Genomic DNA, 21962 nt, shown 5'->3' with positions numbered 1-21962 from the left:
TGCGAGAATTTCTCTTCATCTCCGTAATGTTCCAGCTCGGTGGTGGCGCGAGATAAATGTCGCCCTTAACCAGCAGCTCTTGCAGGCAAGATTTAAGGATAGCGCCGGGTCATTTGACGACATTACCGGAAAACGAGAAGTAAATGCCGTCTTTGTGATTATACGATGCGTTTGCGGACATACAGTTCTTTTCTCCTTCCTCCGTGTTTAGTCGAATGTGAAACTTACCGACTCGCATAAGTCACCGTTCGTTATCTTTATTGCTTTTGCACGAGGATACTCGTATAAGTTTCTCTTTTATGCGACTCGGAATTTTCTTGCCCAAAATTCGCGATAATGTTCGAGATTGCGTATATCCACTATACCGTAAAGCCGTAAATGTAACTTGGTAGTAAGTAGCATTATCATTCAGTTGCGAGAAGCGTTAAGATAGGATGCCTTCGACGGTGTTGCTTCATAAATTCGGTATTCATGAGAGAAAAATTTCAACTTGAGTAAAATTTTGTTTTACTCACTCTTTATTGCGCTTTACGCGCGCTACATAAGATGATAACTTTGCCTCAAGAGGGCAGAATGTAAAAGTAGTTAACTTCCAGAGGGAATATTCGAAGCGACGTGGATATTATTCGAGTCGGCGCGAAAAAGTATCGCGTAAATAACAGCCTCTAAGAAATTTATTCCTTGAATTTGTTCGAAAGAATTCTATTGGACTCGATGTTATAAGTTTTATCGTAACATTGTTCACAAACTTGTTATCTTTCGTACTTTCTTCTTGCCAATTTTCTTTTTCTACGAAAGTTTCTACGAACCTGCTATCGTATTTATTCTTTATATGAATAAATATTTAATGAATAAAATTAGCGAGTCAATCATATTTTTTTACCTTAAGAAGAATATTTTAAATTGGTTTATTTTTAAAATTAATTACTGAAATTTAGATCTTTATAATTATTTGTAATAAGTATAATAATCAGAAAATTAAATTAAATTATTTGTTAAAGAGCAACCACGTTACAATGATTACAGATTAAGATGATACAAAATTAATATGTTTATAAATAAATATACTTTTACTCTTTGAAATTATTGGAAACTCTACTCATTCATTTGGTTAGGTATCTTTTTTAATTAAATATTTTGAATATTATAATTCTATTTTTGATGAATACTACAATAAAATAATTTCACATTAATTATCTGCACGAAAAACTATTTATTTAAAATAACGAAGTTTGTTATTATACGTACAATCAAAATCTACGGCAAAGCCACCTTGAAAAAAGATCCAGCAGAAACGACTGACACATCCTGGATCTCGTAAGACTGATATTACGTTGTAACTGTGGATCATCTTTTTCTTGGGGAAACGTGGAATTTTTATTCCCGCTTTCGCGCAGAGGGGGGGGGGGTACGCGGAGGATTGGGCCAACTCAAAGAACCAAGTGGTTGGTGCCCATCCGGCTCGTAAACTCAACCACCCACGTGCATTACCATGGCTGCGGCCATCATAACTTTTCTCTCCTTTATTCCCTTGTATGCCACGACATAAAGTATCTAAACGTCCCGTCTAAGTCGTGCTGGCGTTTTCAGCTGGATATGATAGCCCTCCAGTTCCACAGCTGGAAAAGTCTCGCAAGTTGTGCGACAAGAATCGTGGACGATGCACGACGATTTATTTTAACAATTTGCTAAGTAATAGAACAATACTGAACATATTAGATACAATTAATCGTTATACGCAATTGTTAGCTTTATTCTTGTTTCATGTTACTTCCATTATAGCAATTCTAGTTCTACTAAACAAAATTTAACTGATTATTGCGAGAAGTATGAAATTTCTTTTCTGAATAAAAATGTTACAAATATTCATACTTTTAAAAAAAATTAACTTTTTTATATTTACAAAAAAAACGGATTAAATATTATTAAAAATTATAAGAAAGTTTTTAAAATAATATTAATGATGATGAAATTTTTATTTTTCATAATTTTTTAAATAAAAATAGAGAGTTGTAATATTAAAAAATTGAAATGTCAAAATAAATAATAAATATAAGACGGGAATATTACATTTACATTGCTATTCAATTATTAACTTCATGATTATATATTGTTTTGATCAATATATATATCATATTTTGATCAGTATATAACAATCAACGTTAAGTAAAGTAATTATATAATTTCTTGACTTACTTTTAATCAGAAATTTATTGCATTATTCCTCAATCGCTTATGCAATGAATATGTTAAGTAGGACATATTATCAGAGCTTGCAGATCAGATCAACGAACAGGAAGCCATTTGAAAGCGTTTGACATTCCTTATGGTAGAGCAACCACGAAAATGAATTGTCTAGATTGATCTGCGGCCGTCAAAGAACGCGTAATTGGCGAGACTTAAGGATCTCTTCCTTCCTCTTTTCGTTTCATTCATAAAAATTCTATTACCACCCTTCTACTTTTCTTTTTCCACAGTCCTTGTATCGAGAGTGTACAGAACTGTATCTACGATAGCTTTTCTGGGACGAGTTTGAAAGAAGCTCTGGAAGAAATTCTGTGTATTTGACAATTTCGAAGTTTCTGCCCTGCGGACTAAATGTGGTGATTGTAAGAAATGAAATAGTGAGACGATGTGGAAGAAAAATCTTGTAGATACGCGATATTCTACAAAGGATTGTCTTTACTTAAATACATTTTCCTTTTTGATCATATTTTTCATGAATAAATAGAGAAAAATGTATCTTAACTGTAGAAATTGTGTACTTAGTTGAACATAATAATTGAAAGCATTAACAATTTGCATTGTCATCTAGCTTCTTTCTCTAAATAAATTTTTAGAAATAAATACAAAATTTATAAATAGAAAAACTTTATTCTTATAACAAATAATTGGATTATGAATTTAAATTTATTAATGATTTATATACGGAGAAAATTTTACATTAAGTTTTAATACAATTTTAAATTACTTTATTATATCTTGTATTTTCGATAGACCAACAATAATTCTGACATAACTTTTACTATGATAATACTAATTTTTATTACATAAACAAAGTAATTTTTGTTAAAAGCCAGTACTTACGCTATATTCTAACATGAAAATAGTTAATTTTTACTATGGTACGCAAATAAAATTTGAAGGGTATATATTTTTTACTTATCTTTACAATACTAACTTTTATTTAACAAGTTTTGATTTTATAATAAAAAATTTTTGAAAAAGTGTAAAAATTAGGTTACATTATTGTATTTAAAAAAATAGCTACATTATTGTTTTTAAAAAAATAGCTATTTAAACTTATGATGGTCACGATAGTCTACAGCTTTTACAACATTATAGTAATTTTAAATATAAAATTTTCTCCGTATATATCTAATTTGTTAATATATACAATGTATATTTATAAATAATACAGAGCTACGCAATATATCCTACTTTGAAAATAAAGCTATTATAAAAAAAATTTAGAATGTATTCATAAAGCAACAGAAGATATTACTATGTTCTAGGACGTATAATTTCACTGGGTCCGGTACTCAGGGACGAAAGCACCAATGGTAACTTAGCTGATGGCGTTGACGAATTATTGGAATCTCTGGTGAAAACCGCAACAAAAACGCCAGCCACTAGAACCACGCCACGCGAACGCAAGAGAACCAGACACGCCGATCGTAAGTCTTGTAAGTGTGATCCTAGCACCATGCACCCAGATTCTCCTTTCCTATCATTATCGATCGATCTTTGGTCGAGAAATTGATTTTCAATCGATAATTTATTACATTCCTAAATTATAGCATATCTGTGTATGGACACAACGTAAATATTTCATCGGGAAATCTACCAATTTTCTAAATTACATTATATTACGTAATTAATTGAAGTGCGATAATTAAAGACTTTAAAAGAAGCAAATCATTAATCAAGATACTTATAATATTATTAGTAAAAATAATCTACAATTAAAGACTCTCGATAATTGAGCATAACAATAAAAAAAAAAAAAGGCGGTGAAAGTTAGTAACAAGTGGAATAATAGTTGGAATAATAACAAACTTTCAATAATTTAATAAATTAGACAATATAAACCGGATGTTTTAATTCAATTTTGAACCATTCTGAATGGGTAATTAATAATAAATTTAAACTAGAGTAACTCGGCATCAAACTCGTATTTTTTCTTTGCATAATTTTTTGTGCATTATGCGCATTATCGTGGATGAGAAAAATTATATCAGTGAAAATGATGCATGTACCTGTTCTCATATGTTAATCGTGTTAGTTTTTATTTTATGATAACTGAGTATTATTTTATCATATAATATTATATAAAATAAATTAGAGAGAAGAGATGAAAAAAGAGAGAAAGAGAAAAAGAAAGATAAAGGAAGAGAAAAGAGTACATTTTGTTACATATAATGGAACAAAAATTTATAAGTAACGTGAAAATTTGCCATTAAAGTTTTATTGGTAACAGAAGCTACTGGGCGTTAACCGCAGAATTTCCCAATAGCTTCCAACGCCACGGAGCCTTGAATTATTCGGTGTGAAGTATACATTATTGATAACCGTTGGTCCACAGATAGAGCTATGAGGTTACCAAAGTCGATCGATAAACGAGAAATTTGGAGATGTCGGCGTCGACGCTCTAGATCGAACATGCGATCGTACGCGTGTCGTCGATTCAGTCTATCTTATACTTTCCATGCACTTTATTAGCACCACAGCCTATCTTTACTTTAATGCCCGTGTGCTCATTTATGCTATCTCAACTGCTATTATTACAACTGATCGAAATTTAATAATAATGTCTTGTACTATACGATTTTATTTTTTGGGATAAAATGATTCAGATGCTTCCAAAGTAGATGTAGAAATATGTAACATAAAATTATAAATGATAATAACGCTTAATTATAACAATATAAAGCATATAATATGGCGAGAAAGAAAATATTTGTATTTAATGTATATATATGTATAAAGTTAATATTAACGTTTATCTAAAATTTCAAGAGTACATATTTTTTAATAATTTTGAAAGTATTTTTTTTTAAATGTTGGATATTTTAAAGATATATTTTATTTAAAATCTGATTAAAAGATACAATAGCAGGAAATTTTTAAATATTTTAAGTATTTAAATAATTTAATTAAAATAAAGTGTTAAAGTAAAATCTTGTTAAAATAAAGTTTATTTGGAAAACTTAAAAAGTGAAATTTGTTATCTATTTAGAAATTAATAAGTTAAAATTCTCTAATATTTTCAATATTATAATCATTTGATTAAAATTTTACCAAAGAAAAATAAAATTATCGTTGAAAAAAGTCTTAAAGAAAACGTTTTTGAAGTTTAATATGAATCTCACGAAACGTTGTACAAAGTGAAGAAACACAGATAATGCGCAAAATTTCGATGTAATTCTTACCAAACGAAATTTTGCTGGAAAATGCAGTGATTAGAGCAGAATATACGCGCGAACATAATTGGAAATCTGGTAACGGAAAATGCAGCAGTCTAGTATCGAGATAACGTAACACAGCATAATGCAAGTAAATTGTGGCATTTTTCCGTTTCTATTTTACCGGACCAGTGATCGATCTCAGCAGGAAGTTGAAATAATCCTTCACTGGACCGATAGCGCGTAAATCTCGCCATAATCCGATCACCGAGTGGCTTGGCCAATCTTTCCTCTCGCGATACTTATGATAAGCCGGTTCAGTACGCGTCCGAGCGCGTCGAGCACGTAGCCCTGTTCCACTATTATTCAGAGGGAAAACGGTGTATTTAGCTTTAAGCGATTTATACTTCACTATAAATATAAATAATTTTCTTCACTAGAATTTCGAATTTTTCATGTTTATATAATATTATTATTCATTAAATGATTTCATGATTTAAGAATGTTTTATACGTACTTTTTAACAAAATTATGAAGAATTACAGATTTATCTGTATTACATTTAAAAGTATATAATACAAAAAGTTTGACGGTGATTTAAAATTTGAATCAAAAAAGATTTTAATAACAATTTCATAAACATACATGTTTTTAAAAAATAATTAACGTAAATGAGAAAATTTATCTCATAATTATATTGTTAAATATGAATATTGATCTTATTGAACCGTTTCATATGTAACATTTATTTGTATACGGAAGATATAAATTTCCAATTCTAGTTATTTTTTATAGAGGCTGTTCATCTTTATAGTTTTAGATTTATAATAAATATTTAAAAATTTTTTATTGTTGTTAAAATTTTGAAAGAATCTTAATAAATTAGTAAAATTTGCAAAATACTGTATTTTGTAAAATGCAACCTGTCACGTAATATAGTAAATTCAAAAGTGCGTGTATAAAATTTGAGATAAATTAAAATGTAACTGTAAAGAGATATCACTTATCGCTACGATAGCATGTTCAGCCTAACTTTCTAAAGATATTTCTCGGGGATGGAGAATCTATCCTGCTTTCCCTCTTCGTCTTGTCCCGATCCATTCTTCGTTCAATTATCCTTCTCTGATCAAATCACGGAATCTACGGTGATGGTCTCGTTTTACCTTCATGTTTAATGATCTACGAGATAGATTCAAAGATTATTTCTAACACAACTTGGGCACGTTCCAATAACTTAACTTTAGTTAAGATTAGCGGCAAAGCTTGCTAACGGGGTGGCCTAGCGTTCTTGCGTCTCTTTTCTTTCTGTCTGACAGTGAAGCGATCACGCACCCGAGAGAACAACACCACGCCGGAAGGGTATCAACCCTGATGGGCCAGGGTTTACGTGATTTCTGCGATTAAGGTTCGGTGCTTTTTAAGTTTCCTTTTTATGGCCCTTTTCTTTTATTCAGTAAGACATGACTGTTTGCATGATTTCAAAACATATTGTTTTCTAATACAATATATACTATTATATTGATTTTGTGGCATGTTTATTAGCAAAATTGTTAATTACTAACACGAATTGATGGTACTTAACGAACTACATATTTCACTCTTTCTAAATTTATTCAATTTACAAATTTAGTTTGAAAGCGCATATACATATTTTATATTTTATTTAAAATTGTATTCTAATAAAAATCGTGCAAAATAGTTAAAATTACATAAAATTTAATTTTATTGTATTTGACATCAGGATGCTTATGTTAATACTAATTTACATTTTTCGGTTTGCAATTATTAAAAAAAATTGTATCGTTATTAACTTGATATCAAATTGATTTGGTATTAATATAAATAAATATTAATATAATAAATAGTATTATATCTCATACATTTTTATGAAGATATATTTTGATCACGCGCCTCGGATTAAACTATAAAAATAGAAATTATAACAAAATATATGTAAATAAAAACGAATTATTATCTTTAACAAATATTAGTTAAATTTGCACATTTTTATCAAATTGATAGTCATATAATAGTTGTTTCCTCTATGAAAAGCATTAGAGAATATATATTACGACTTCTCGCGGAAAGCCAAAAGCTATTCGGAAACTTTGAGACTTTGCTTTTGGATAACCGAATACATTAGGATCGTGCGCTTTGAACTTCATGCAATTTTAGTCTCCTATAATATGCATAAGTGAGGCTAAATTGCGCTCGTTTGAGAGGGGTGGAGGGGTAAGTAAAAAGTTTACTTTCTAAATAGAGTTGGGGTGTCTAAGTTTCTCGACTTAATAGAGACTTACGCAACGCGAATGTCCCTCTTGTATGTGAACTTCCGACGCTTGGTATAAACCCACACGCTTTTCATCTATTAGCATTTAAAGCTCGATAGGAGTGTTCTTACCACTCGTATGCATATATGAATGTATACATATTTATAAATATAATCCTTAGCAATTTTGATTATATCTCATCAAAATGTAAACTTCTATGGAAATCGGCCACGTGCAATCTTAATCTACTTTATATTTGTAATCATGCTCAACTTTATTGTATCTCGATATATAACGTGTATAAATTAATGATTATTTTTAATTCTATTTCTTTTATCTTAAAAATATAGCTCTGAATTATTTATTATGCAATTTCTTCTATAGAAAAAGATATAAATTTATTTCTGAAAACTTTTAAAGGATATTGATAAAAGAGGAATTTAATGTACAGACAAAACACAGATATAAAATTATTTTTAAAAATAGTACTTCTTAAATACAAAACACATCAGTGACAAGAGTTTAATATAAGATTGTCGAAAACAATAAGTAAATGAATTCATTTTTAGTGTTCTGCAGATGTTGAATCTTTTTTTGGCATCATGTGAAGAATATTGGTGTTCGACTTGCAAGAAGTATCTGCTTCCGCTAGGATATCCGTATATCAATTCGCTCAACATTCATGGTTTCTAAATTATTGATGCGAAATGCTTGGATTGGCATCGAATGATTTATCAATGTGCGATCGTTTGAGCATAAACTATGATTTTGATTACCATACTAACATCACGTTGAACATAAACCGCCAATCTGTGGCTCGATATTTCGTACATCATGGCAATTGCTTAAATGCCAAATGGTGTTACCGAAATGAGTATTAAAATTGGAAAATAAAAACTACAATTATAATTTTCAAAATTTTTTTAAAAATAATTCTTTAATAAAAAATTATTTACTTAAGTTACTTATTTTATCATAATATATACAATATTCTCCTTTTTAATTCAAACATGTTCTGTGATTAAAATTTAACATTTAATATTTAATGTTTAATTAAATTTAATTATTTAATATATTATTAAATTCAACATTTACTAATTTAGAAAAAATTAAAATTGCAATAATTTTTTTATAAAGCTAAAAATTCAAAAATACCACACAATAATGAAATACTGTAAAAAAATTAACATGCGCGATATTCATTTGCAATTAAAAAACAATATAATATTAAATACATTTGTACATAATATATATTTTTACAAAATCTCATTCTAATTTAATATAATATATCATTTTCAATGACTAATTGTCATGACAATTTAGCACCGGCAATCTATTACAATGTAATAATAATATATAATATTATATCACAATTACATTTACTCATACAATGGAAACTCGGTGTCATTATAAATTTGCTCAAAAACTGGGAAAGATAGATAAAAGCTGTGAGAGATCTGGTCACAGCAAAATCGGTTTACATTCCATTAACAACGCGTTAACAGCACGACGCATAGCTTGTATTCATGTATGTACCATCCATGCGCCACGTGTAACAGCAAATAATCAGCTCGCGGACTTCATGTTTGTAAAGTCGCCAGAGCACGAGCGATTTAACTGAACAACATTAAATTGAAACGCCTCACGGCACAAAACTCTATCGATTTGCAACAACAACTGGGAAAAAAGGAGGCAAAGAATTTACCCGTTTATATATGGTCGTTTACATGAAAAAAATTAAAATTTAAGACAGCAGATTAACAGCTCGAATGTAATATGATAGGAGGCAAAAATGTTGCATTTATGAATATTTTAGTAATTTACGCAGAGATTGCTGTTTACAACGCTGAGAAATATTTCATATATGAATTTCCATGGTGACATATTCACTATTTACAACCTACTACGTAGTCTTGCAAAAAATTATTAATTTATAAGTATTCTTATTAAAATTTTTATAAGAGTATTTATCTCAGTTACTCTAATTTCTAACTACAACAAACGGATATAAATATTGAAACTTAAAGTGTCATTACTTTTTACCGTGAGAAAAAGGATTATACAAGATTTACTCTTTTGCCCATTTACTCTTTGTGCCTTTGCAATCGCAAATACGTTGGTTACGAGGATAACGAAAAGGATCAAAGGAATAGCGGGCAATTATCGAAGAAAGAAAATATACGTGTAATGTTGATAGTTTGTGATCGAGAGTCCTTTGTTATACGATATTATAGATGAAAGAAACTATAACATTATCGATATCGAGGGTCCTCGACGATAGTATTATCTCCGAATAGGTACTTTACATCACGTTTATTGTGGTCGTTCGTGTTATCGATTCCACGTTTGTAAACCGTAATGAAACCGTAATTACCGGACAATGCGCTAATTTGTCATTGACTTTAATAAGCAGGATTAATTGTAGTGAGTATCGAATTCGAAATAGTTGGTCTTTTTTGTATGTTGTAATCTCTTTCGTACATTTTCCTATTTTTATTAATTAATTTTAAAAATATTTCAGAAAATAAAATTAAAAATATTTTAGAAAATAAAAATAAAAAGTTTTAATAATCAATTGCTAATTAAAGTCTTAAATTAAATTAAAAAGACAAATCTATTTTTTTCATGATATAATATATTTGTAAAAATAATGTAGAAACTTAAATTTTACAAATTAAAGAAAAATAAAGAAAGGGAATATTAAATTTTACAAAAAATAAGGAAATATTGCTTTCCTACTTTTCTATCAACTTCTATATAATTTTAAAGAATAGTATTTTTAAAAATTTATATTTCTCTCTCTTTTGTCAAAAGAAATTTTTGTATTGCATGTCACATTGCATTTTTTTACCTTGATAAAAATTTTCAATAAATGTATTTATTTAATTTTTGCTTTTTAATTTATAAAATCAAAATTGTAGAAATATTAGATCTTCACACATACTGCTACGTATTTATCTCAATATCATTTTAGAGGAGAAATTTCAAATGGATTGCAGTAATTTCCTATATCCACCAACAACCGTTGGCTTTCGTAGCTGTATTCCGAACAGTTTGTTTGCTATTGGACATATCGGCAAACCATCAAGTCGACTAATCTACACACAAAGCAGCAAATTAACTCTCGGTTAATTATTTACGTGATCGAAATAGTGCGACATGTGTAATAGAATTCCGATATACACTTGTGTACATTGATACTGTTATTAATATCTTACCTGATTATGTTGATATTTTAATCGATAAAACGATAATTAACAACAACTTATTTTAATTATTGTGAATTTTCCTTTAATCTGTGTAAATTGAAAACTTGATCAGCAAGCTGAACGAAATTTAGCAACGAATGTCCTTTATGCAACAATCGCTGCAATTACTGACGGCAAATTAATAGAAGTTTAGTTAAGTCTCAACGCGCGAGCCTAAAGATTATGTATGAAGTTCTGACTGAAGTGCTTGCAGCTTATTAATTAAACGTTGTTGAACTTAATACGATTTTACATCAGAGACTAATGAAAGAGAACTATTAGCATAGGAAACATTTCAACATTTCGTAGGTGATGGATTAACATAAAAGTGATCATATGACATCAAAATTTTATTTGCTATTATAACTTGTCATTTCTCCTTTATTTTCACAGCATGTTTTTTGAAATGCCTTAATTGTATAGATTATAATTTTCTTACTTGTCCTATGTTTTATGTATATACTATTCGAAATAATACATATTTTATACACTGGAAAAAAGCTTTTAGAAAATTTATCTTTTTGTGTGTTTTTATCAATTTATATTAAATTTACAAATCTATGAACGATATCAAAGACGCTACACTAGAAGTGTAACATAAATGCATTACATATTGTTTTCTCATTTTTGTTAATTTTTTAATTGAAAAAAGTTTTCAGTAAATATTTTAAGAGATTTCAAGCAAAAAGTCTACATTATCATATAATAATAATCTTAAATACTTTTGAATGCGTCTAAATTTTATTTTGAAAAAACTTAGAGAAATACTTTAGAAGATCCTTTGTTTTAAAGATTAATAAAATATTTTTATTATATGTATAAAAAAATATAAAAGATAATTTGTATATTATTACGTAAAAGGAAGGTGAAAGAAATGTAAGTCAGTGTGACTCATTTAAAAAGTTTTATGTTACATTTGTTTATGAGAAAGTAAAAAATATTATTAGCGCAAACCACTATGTTATACTTCTCTTTCAGTGCGTAGAACGTTAAAGAACGGTCTCTCGGAAGAAGAGAAGAAGCACATCGCCGCCTACATCAAGGGCTACTGACTGTGATAATACTCGAAGGCCACGACATGCTCTCACGAAACGAGACGAAGAAAGAACGGAAAGTTAATACTGCGAAGGGGCGGAACAGTGGAAGCTCGGTGAAAACATTGCAATCTCTCCGTCGTAGATCTTCGATTATAGGATCCTATTTTCTCCTATTACCAGGACACTCCGAGATCGGACGATATCGACGATCGATTCTACGACACGTCGCTGACGTTCATCGAATTTAATATTCGCGTAAAGCCCCATATGCACTTCATATGTGCACCTGTCATTCGATTTGCTAAGGTAGGATAAGTATGAAAAAAAAAAACAGAAAAAAGATACTATAGTTTTGTTGAATTAAACAAGTATTAATCGGTGATTTAGGCTTAAGCCAATGATTGAGAACAAGTATTTTTCTTAATACGTCGTTCGCGCACGAGAAACAATATCTCGGATGCGTATTAGGAATTATTATTTAGGAATGTCCTTATAGATAGATTTTTGTTATGTAAGTCCTTCTATAAACATTTTTCTGTTTTACAAAATTTTCCTTGTTTTGTATAGAAATTTCTGAAAGTTTCAAAAGTTGTTTACGTTTTCCTTTTGCCTCTTTGAAAGTTATTACGCGTGTTGTGCGTATATTATATACATTTTACGTATGTATCGTACTCGGTACTTCTCGGAAGATTCACTCGAATCGTGGATGACAGGGTCGACTTGACAATCATATAACATCACGTGCCTCGACGAATTTTTATAATCGATCGATTTTTAAGAGCGACTACTCCGAGTAATCGATGCTTTTGTTCGCATCGATCCATTTACAACGAAGAAACAGCCATTTTGCATACGAAGTAAATATATTCTAGATTCTAGAACGATTCCTGTCGAATAGCAAACACATACCGGACGACATAAATCTGCCTAGCAGCTTAATTATTTTAATCATCATTTTATTATTGCGTTTCGTAGAAACGCATAATCACATTCAGTGTAACTTTCTGTGGAAATGATTCTTTAAATAAAAGGAGAAACAATTATAAAAATAAATATGAATATGTAATTTTCCTTTTCCTTCAAAATATTTTTTTTTTTCAGAGAAAGACAACTTGTTTTAAGATTTAATACTTTCTGGATTTTTCAACTTTGATTTTTTACAATATAAAAAAGGTAAGTTTTATATTAAATATAATATAAACGATTAAATATAACGAAGGCTGAATAATTATTAAATAATTATAAATTATAAACTAATTTTTATAAATGTATTTCAGTTTTCTTAAATTCCAAAATTTGAACTTTGTTTTCTCATCAGTTCTTATTTACAAAAAATGAATGATTAATAAAATAATAGTTTTTGATGCAATAAATCTTTTACTTTTATAATCCTAAACACTTTAGATAATGATACTTCAAGTAATAATAAAAAATAATAAGAATGATTAATATTGTTAATATGTCCGAAAACAATGTTGTTCCAAAGCAAAATGAGACAAAAAGTCATTTGAGAAATGTCATGCATTACATGACGTACGCATTTTATGTACGAAAATTAATTGTGGCAAATATATGTAGAAATATTTGATTGCAGATCCATAAAATATTTCATCGCATTTATAACTGTTGCGAATAAACTTTCAGACAGGGATGCAGAAATTGAAAGAGGTAGTTATATAACAAACTGTGCTCGAGACACATGATTTATTATTAACCATCATCCAACTTTAACAACATACAATATAATGTAGTAATAAAAACGTATCAGTTAAAATGTAATAATGCGACGATAGGGGGATGCTCGCGTAAGAGCGACCATATTCATCTCCACTACGCATCCTCGGGATATTTCCTCTTCCTCATTTCTTCGTCATCCTCTTCTTGTCTCCTACGTGAACATCGCGCGCGCGCGCGACTCTCGAGCAAGGGATCGTTATGACTGGGATAGGTTGGTGGAAGCTTTGAGAGTAGGACAGAATGCATGTGAGTTTCAGCACCATACGTCGATGCTTTTTAGTTATGCTAACATTTATAATCATGTAGAAAAAACACTCTTTCCGTCACACCTTTATCTCGCTCAATCACAATCTCTCTCTTTCTCTCTTTCTCTCTTTCTCTCTCTCTCTCTCTCTCTCTCTCTCTCTCTCTCTCTCTCTCTCTCTCCCTTTATATTTTTATATAATATATATAGCGCGAAACACACAGTTTCACTTCACGTCACTACAGTGCAATCATTCGAGCAGACATTCGTATATTTTTTTTTGTTTATATCGTATTAAAATGTACAATAATGTTCCGCCGGAATGTTTCCCTAGGAATATCCGTGAAATTTTCATGGATCTTTGTAAATTTCCGCAAATTTTTAAACTGGTTGAAAATAAATAAGAAAAAAATGCAATATTTATATTAATTATTTAAAGACTATAGATTTGATATATATTTTCACGATTTAACAGTCAACGAAAAATTTGTTGTATCAGAAACTTTATTTGGTAAAGGAATCATAATTCTGCGCAATATAAATTATCTATAAAAACTAAGTAACTGCAGAAATAATTGTTTGTATACTGTAGTATAAAGATTTTCAAAACGAGATTGTATGATAAATAAAATAAACAATATTGAGCGATAAAAATTGCAGATCTTCCTAGTAAGATGTACTAGGATAAGAAAGGTTCAGATGGAAATTGCACTGGAAATTGATCAATATTTCCTCTGCAGATTCTCGGTTAATCTTGTGCGTATAAGATGGCTCGTGGGATTGTAATCGTGATTCTTATTTTCAAACGAATGAAATCGTATCCTTTAGAACACCCGAATTAAAAAATTAGGAAATTTTTAAGCTATTTGAGACTATCAAATAGTTTTCAAAACTTCCAGATCCCCTTTTTTCCGAATTTTTCAAAAAACAGTTTCACTTTACGCTCATCGTTGTTAATCAAAATGTCCACCTACTCTTGTAAGTTTCCTGCAATCGAGAACATGAATACGACTCGACGAGCCGAAGATTCCCGAAGATTGTATCCCTCTGATGCTGGTATCAGTGGTGCTATATCAGAAAAGTTTGCTGGTAAATTTGCTTGGTCTTGCAAGTTCGAGCACGCGTGTACTCGGCACAATCGATCATTGGATCCTTCGGGAATACCCGAGAGGGGACTCGAAGAGGTGATTTTATACAGAGGTGAACACGTGATGGCGCGGGGCGCGTCGATATCGTCGACGGTTGGGACGACGACGTCAACAACGGGCGCTTGGAGACGCGATGATGAGGGACGAAGACTTCAGAGCTCATCATGCTTCGGCCCACTGAACTCGTCGTGGGAGATGAAGCCGTTCTTGTCCTTGTCCTCGTGCTGGAAGATCTCCTCGACGAGCTTATCATGATCAGCCAGCATTTTCTTTACGTCTTCATTTTCACTAGCACCCGCTTGCTCGGCTTCTATCACCTGCTTTCGGAGATAATCGCTTACCTGCAAACAAAAAATTGACCATGTACGGATTAATTAAAACGGTTGCATAGAAAATGGCATAAACGTCTACAAAGTATATTATACATATGTAGATTTATAAAATAAAATTAATATTGTTAAGCTTGTAATTCAGCAGAAAATATAAGTAGATTAAAATATGCATATTAATATACTGCAAATTATTCCTGTAATACGAAAATTAATTTAAATTTCTGTGTGTCAAATTTCTTTTTGTCAGTGAACATTGTAAAATTTATTTCTCATTTTCAATATGAAAACAATTTCATAACTTTTAATTATCATGATATATCACAGCAAGTATTACACAGTTCTACAAAGTTCTTTTTAATTTTTTGTTATACGTATTTGTACAAATGTAATGCGAATATGTATAAAAAATAATATAATAGTTTCCGAATAATGATATACGAATACATCTATAAGTATTATAGAACATTTATAAAATACAAATAAATTTTAATATTATATTATTTTCATCCATGCGTATAAAAACAAATATATTAAGATATTTGTAGCACTATTTTTCTACTACCAGCACCACAAATGGCCCAAATAAAAACTTAAAGTGATCTTGCCATTGCTCTCACCTCCTCGCGGGACAGTTGGTTGTCTTTGTCAGCATCGATTTCCTTAAAGACGTTAGCGGTTGGGGGCGAATCGCTAATATTCATAAGTTCAACTTCAAACGTAAGAGTAGCACCTAAAACAACAGTAACCTTTTATGTTAATTGCTTGCATATGTATATAAATTATTACAGAGAAATACGGTAGTAAAAATTTTCTGAGAGCAATATAGAAAATTTACATTTTATTAATTAAAGCAAATTTATATTATACTAATGTAAACATTTTAATATAATTTAAAATTAAATAAGCATAAAATTTCAAAAAAATTAATTTTCTTTTTTTTTTTAATCTAATTTATTAGCTTTGTTAGAGTTAAAATTATTTTATAAAACAGTTATTTTTTTAACATTTTAGATGATTTACTTTATAAAAAGTTGATATATATTTAGGTGCAAGATTTCCACTTGAAGAGGTTTATCCATTTACTGCAAATACTATTAATCTCGATTTGGCAAATACTCGTAAATCATTTTTAGAACTCATCGATCTACTGTCAAGCACAAAGCTTTTTACACGTTTTGGCGGATGTAGGCGAAGGATATGTATAGACTATATATTTATAGAGTAAAGGGTCAAATCGACAAGTGTATCTAAATAAAAAAATAATAAAATAAACAGTAAATACCAAAATAATTAAAAAGACATAATAATATAAATGCAGCCTAATTACAATCTGACATATATCTGTTTTACTGAGTTGATTGATCTGCTGAATGCAATCATTGTCTTTGTAAAGTTTTCGATACTAGAAATTCTAATTGTAATAAAAAAGCTATAAAATACAATACATTGTTAAATTTAGAATCGAACCCAAAATTAATCATGCACACGTACATGTTCAGATATCTAGGCACGACCAAACATTAATAATAATGCATACAGAAATTCGATTGCCAATAATAGTGTCTATAGATATCCGAAATAACAATGACCAGCAAATGCAGCTGGGGAGGGGCTAACGAAGTGTTCGGCACAGGAGAGAATGCATACGCGCGCTCGGCACGTCCAGCCATTAATTATGGATGGTCCCGTCGCGATTAAGCTGGCCCTAATGAAATATGGCGCTTAATTATTCACTACTTAAACGAGTGAAATTAATACGGCGAATAATAATGCGCTGCCCGGTGTAACAGCCACTGTCGCCGTGAAAATTGGACGTGAGAAATGGAGAGGGATGATGGGAATATTCCAATCCTCGCGCGCGGTTCCCTCTAGTATTCTTTATCATCGCATTCTGTGTGGAAGGACATTTCGATGGCAATAGTTTGCCGTGTAGTTAAAAAATGCCCCCAAAGTTATATTGCTTGGCATATATATTAATATAATAAACTATTATATACGTAGCAAATAGGAACAAGAATTGTGGATTATAAAATTACAATAATAAATTAAATTAGATTATTTAAACCAATAAATCAATTAAGTAAAGAAGCGCCAATGCAGTCGAAGTTAGATTCTTGGTCTAATAATATTTATGTATATCAACATTTAAATATATTTTTAAAAGTGCTTCAAAGTGCGTGCTGAATCTAGTCAGTCTTGAAAACATAAAAAGAGAAGAGTTTAAATTATAGCTGAAAAGAGTAATATCACAAATTAAATTGATTATCAATTTAATAATATATAATGATTAATAATAATGATAAAATATCAAGCCTCTTAACACTGAAGAGCAGGGCTTACTTATTGCTAAAAATATTACAGGATATCTTAATAAATTTGAGATACATGGTAATATTTGTTTCAATAACTAATATATGTACATAAAAAGAGAATTTATTAAAAAATAAATGTGTATAAACAATAATAAGTTAAAGAGTATAAATATGCCTACGTGAATAAATCAATTAAGACTCATGGCTGACAGAATATTTTTAGTAATAAATTCTTCTTAATACTTTTATAATACTTATTAGCATTATTATTATTATTATTAATTTATTTATTTTTGATATTGCTATATGCAATTTTTAATTTAGGAGTATGTTTTTAAGACCACAGTTTGAAATATAAATATTAAAAATGTATTTAAATATTTATATAAAAATATTATTAGACACTAACATCTACATTTCACGCTTCTTTACTTATGAATTTATAATAAAATAATCATATAGTGGTATAAAAGCGTCATAACTACCGTTATAATTTACCGTTTGAAGTACGTATTAATTTTGAATAAACTCGTGAAAAGTCATGTATGTAAAAAATAATAAAAAAATAAACAGTGGGACTGGAGCGAAATGGTGCAATTTATCCACACGCGAAGACCCCGCTAAAGAGGCGAATCGTTTATCATTGTTGATCCCGCCATTGCAGCGTTGCCGAGAGTCGGGCAACGATGCTCAATTTAATGGTTGATACTTTATTGGATTTCCGTGCAATTGCATTTTTGACTTCGATTTTGCTGCTAACGACTACCCTTGTATCGACCTGTCCAATAGTGTTTATCACCCCTTCCTCTCTCTACCGATTCCTCACTAATCCTTTCTCGCGTAAAAATGGTCCAACGTGTAATTTGAAAAATGCTCACGTTAGCGTGATGCTTTTTAATCGTAACGAATACCATTGCTGTCTGGTTGATTGTCGAATATATACCTATACTAGTACGTATTTCAAGTGGCAGAACGGTTCAGAAAAATTAGAGAAGCACTAGCTCGCGAGCATAGAAAAGAGTACAATAAAATTATAGTAGCTGTTATTAATTTGTGAGCATTTATTTTATCAATTCGTGAAAAAAATTGAAAAAATTTTTAATAAAATATCAATTGTTGATTACTCACGTACAAAATAATTCATGTCTCTGAAAGCATACGTGTATACACTTTTTGAAAAAATATAAAGTATTGAATCAAATTTTATATTTTTTGTAATAAATTTAATTTTCTTTTTTCCACTAATAAATGTACAGATTATTATAGTATATAAAAATTGTATACTTATACATGTATTGTATAAAAAAACTTTCATTAATTTGCCAAATAGCTTCATCGTTATTATGTTGTTATTGTTTTTCAACATGTATAAATAAATATTAAATTAATTTACTACATTCAAGTTTATTTAAATTTTAAAGATGATTAAAAATTAAAAAAAGTTTGATTTACATATAACAAACATACTAAAAGTATTTTATAAACTTATTAATTAATATCTACAAAAAATTCTATAAAGGATAAACAATAACAAATAAATACTGTAACTTTTACGGCTTTTCCATGTATAAAATTTAACATAATATATACAATTTAATGTAACGTTATACAATATCTATTTTATTTAAACATTGCATATTATTTGAAACTGTTTCACTTATGATGAAACATGAGTAAAATTATATATTATTAGCTTGTCATTTCAATGTAGTCACGTACAATAATTAAATATTAAAACATATTTTTATTTTTAATTACATATATACGTTAATTATTATGACTTTAGTATATATGATTCATTTGATTAATGAGAATTTATTTTACGAGAAAAATTTTAAATAAATTGAATTGTTTACCGAATACGTGTGTTATTTTATATAGAATTAAGCGTATAATTTTTTACCCAGGAAAATCTTTTACAATACTAATATATTATATATAAATATATTATAAATTATTAAATACAAAAAACGTTAAATATAAATATTAAATGTTAAAAGAAATTCAAAAATAATAAAAAAATGTCAGCGTACCACCGGGAATAACATTTCCAGCTCCCTTTTCACCGTATCCCAGCTCAGGTGGTATCGTCAATCTCCTTTTCTCGCCTACACACATATCCAGAAGACCTTGATCCCAACCTTTAATAACTTGTCCAACACCAAGCTGGAAAGTAAATGGTTGATCTCTATCCAAACTATAACAAAAAAGGATAATCTCACTTAGAGTTACATTCTACTAGAGTCACACTGTAAAATATTAAATTAAAACACACACACATTTTTTTGGATAGACATAATCCTTTACATCTCAAGATACAAGAAAATATGAAAATATGCTGCTTATTAAAAGTTGTTTAAAAAAGCAAGTGTTATTTCTGTTCATAACATTTTTTCTTCAATCATAAAGCATTGGTATGCTGTTATAAAACAATTTGCAAAAATGTATATTAATAAATTGTATTATGTAAGAAAATCGTCTTTATACAATAGAAATATTCTTTCTGTGTTTGCATATCATTATGTCCGTTTTAGAAGATATGAAGAATTCTTTATTTTTCAAGCATAACGGAACATGTTCAGTCTTTACTCGCATTACATCGCGCTAACTACAGTAAACTTCCTCATTTCAGCGAGGCATCAAAATGTTTGTTGTAACAAGTTTCGCGACAACTTATTCATGTCGAGAGTTAAAAGCGACACGGCGTAAGGAGAAGAGCGACGGACTAATTGGAAAACGTGCGGAACAATCAAGTCCCATTTCGCTGCACCGCAAACTTTCACCAAGAATTCACTATTGTGCCGGCGTCGAATGCAATTGCATGACTACGCTCGATATTTCGCACCAAATCTAAAGACTTAGATCATTATTAGAAATGTCAATTTGTCGTTATGTAAAATAGAGAGAGAAAGGTGGAGAGAAAGAGAGAGAAAGCAAGCATATATTCAGCGATCATTCTCAGTGCGAAAACCGACGATTTCCTGAGTCAGAAGAATATTACGGAAACTAGAGAGGCAAAACCGATGTTGTATATTTTCTGGGCCTCCTTCGGGGCATCTCAAGATGGACGGTTTTATATATATGATTAAGAGGCATGACGTCGAGCGCACACGTAAGTTGAAAGTAACACGGCAACATGCAGCCAGATACAGTCAAGTGGAAAACTTCATGCACGAGTACGAATGCGATGTAAAAATGCAGTGTGATAATATTTAAGAATTAAAAATAAGAACATAAATAGAAATATGTAAATTTCTTAGAAAAAAAAACAAGAAATGAAAAAGGATAATCAAAATACATTGTAAGCAGCATAGAAAATCTACGCATGTACAAGTAGCTTCAATTTATATATACTTATACAGAGAAAAGTCGCTGACATATGTTTCTTAAAGACACTTCCTTATTTCTCAGAAAAAAAAACATTGCATTTTATTAATAATTATAAAAAACATAACTTGTTTAGATGATTAAAGAAGAAAAACTAATAATTTATATATATTTATTGTTAGTTTTTATATAAAATCAGCTAGAAATAAATTCTACAAATATGAAAATAAAATATAGTCCACGAACAAATTAGTATAACGATGCCAGCAATCTTCCTTTATCTTTGTATGTAATATATCATGCTTTTGCGGTATATACATATATAATGCAATATATACATATATACATATATGTTAGTAAATATTGTAGATATGTGATAGATTATAATTTAAACTTTTTCGGAGTATTTACTGCAGAAATGCAAAATATGTATTACATGAAACGCAAAATATGTATAAAGAAACCTAGAAAGGATAGGATTTCTCATTATTTTATGATTTTTCATTTTTTTATCACAGATAAATATATTTTTCATGAAATATTTTTATTTAGGAAGTATGAAAATTATGCGTGGTTAAGAGAGAATTTCTGTCTACACACTTTTTTAATATAATCTTCGTCCACTTGTGCTTGTGGCAAAAATAAGCTCGTACTCCGTGGAGATTATATTGAAAAATAAAGGTATACAGAACATTCCTTTCATTCGTTTTCATTATACGTAATATTCTCGTTTCGGGATAAACATGAAGAATGGAAGAAGGAGCATTACATTCTCTGAATAAACTGTAGCTGTAATGAAACTCCCTTCTTGCGGTCCTTTTTTATATTTTAAAATTACTCGGGAAGAACCGTAATTATGTTTTAAAATATGCGTAAAATATAATCCTATTATTGAAAAACAT

General features: G+C 29.6%; 2 protein-coding genes across 7 annotated transcripts in view; one reads left to right on the top strand and one right to left on the bottom strand.

The window, feature by feature from the left end:
* The window catches only part of LOC108747746 (FH1/FH2 domain-containing protein 3), a 164661-nt gene extending 151668 nt beyond the window's left edge, over positions 1-12993 (top strand). For 3 of the 5 annotated variants that reach the window (XM_018485442.1, XM_018485445.1, XM_018485446.1), the window contains 2 exons: positions 3516-3686; positions 11902-12993. In XM_018485442.1, coding sequence (XP_018340944.1) covers positions 3516-3686; positions 11902-11975 — 245 coding nt within the window. In that variant the 3' untranslated portion in view covers positions 11976-12993. Of the gene's footprint in view, positions 1-3515; positions 3687-6721; positions 6811-11901 lie in introns of all 5 variants that reach the window. The other 2 variants (XM_018485444.1, XM_018485443.1) reach the window with 2 other exon arrangements.
* Positions 12994-13844: 851 nt separating this feature from the next.
* The window catches only part of LOC108747858 (FK506-binding protein 2), a 64831-nt gene continuing 56713 nt past the window's right edge, over positions 13845-21962 (bottom strand). Inside the window, exons 2-4 of one of the 2 annotated variants that reach the window (XM_018485739.1) lie at positions 19767-19930; positions 16027-16151; positions 13845-15430 (exon numbers count right to left, since the gene is read on the bottom strand). In XM_018485739.1, the coding sequence (XP_018341241.1) occupies positions 15242-15430; positions 16027-16151; positions 19767-19930 (478 nt within the window). In that variant the 3' untranslated portion in view covers positions 13845-15241. The remainder of the gene's footprint in view (positions 15431-16026; positions 16152-19766; positions 19931-21962) is intronic. The other variant, XM_018485740.1, reaches the window with a different exon arrangement.

The sequence above is a fragment of the Trachymyrmex septentrionalis genome, unplaced genomic scaffold, assembly GCF_001594115.1.
Source record: "Trachymyrmex septentrionalis isolate Tsep2-gDNA-1 unplaced genomic scaffold, Tsep1.0 scaffold20, whole genome shotgun sequence".
Classification (NCBI taxonomy): Eukaryota; Metazoa; Arthropoda; class Insecta; order Hymenoptera; family Formicidae; genus Trachymyrmex; species Trachymyrmex septentrionalis.
The sequence above is the reverse complement of the archived record's forward strand: the minus strand, read 5'-3'. Positions and strand labels throughout refer to the sequence as shown.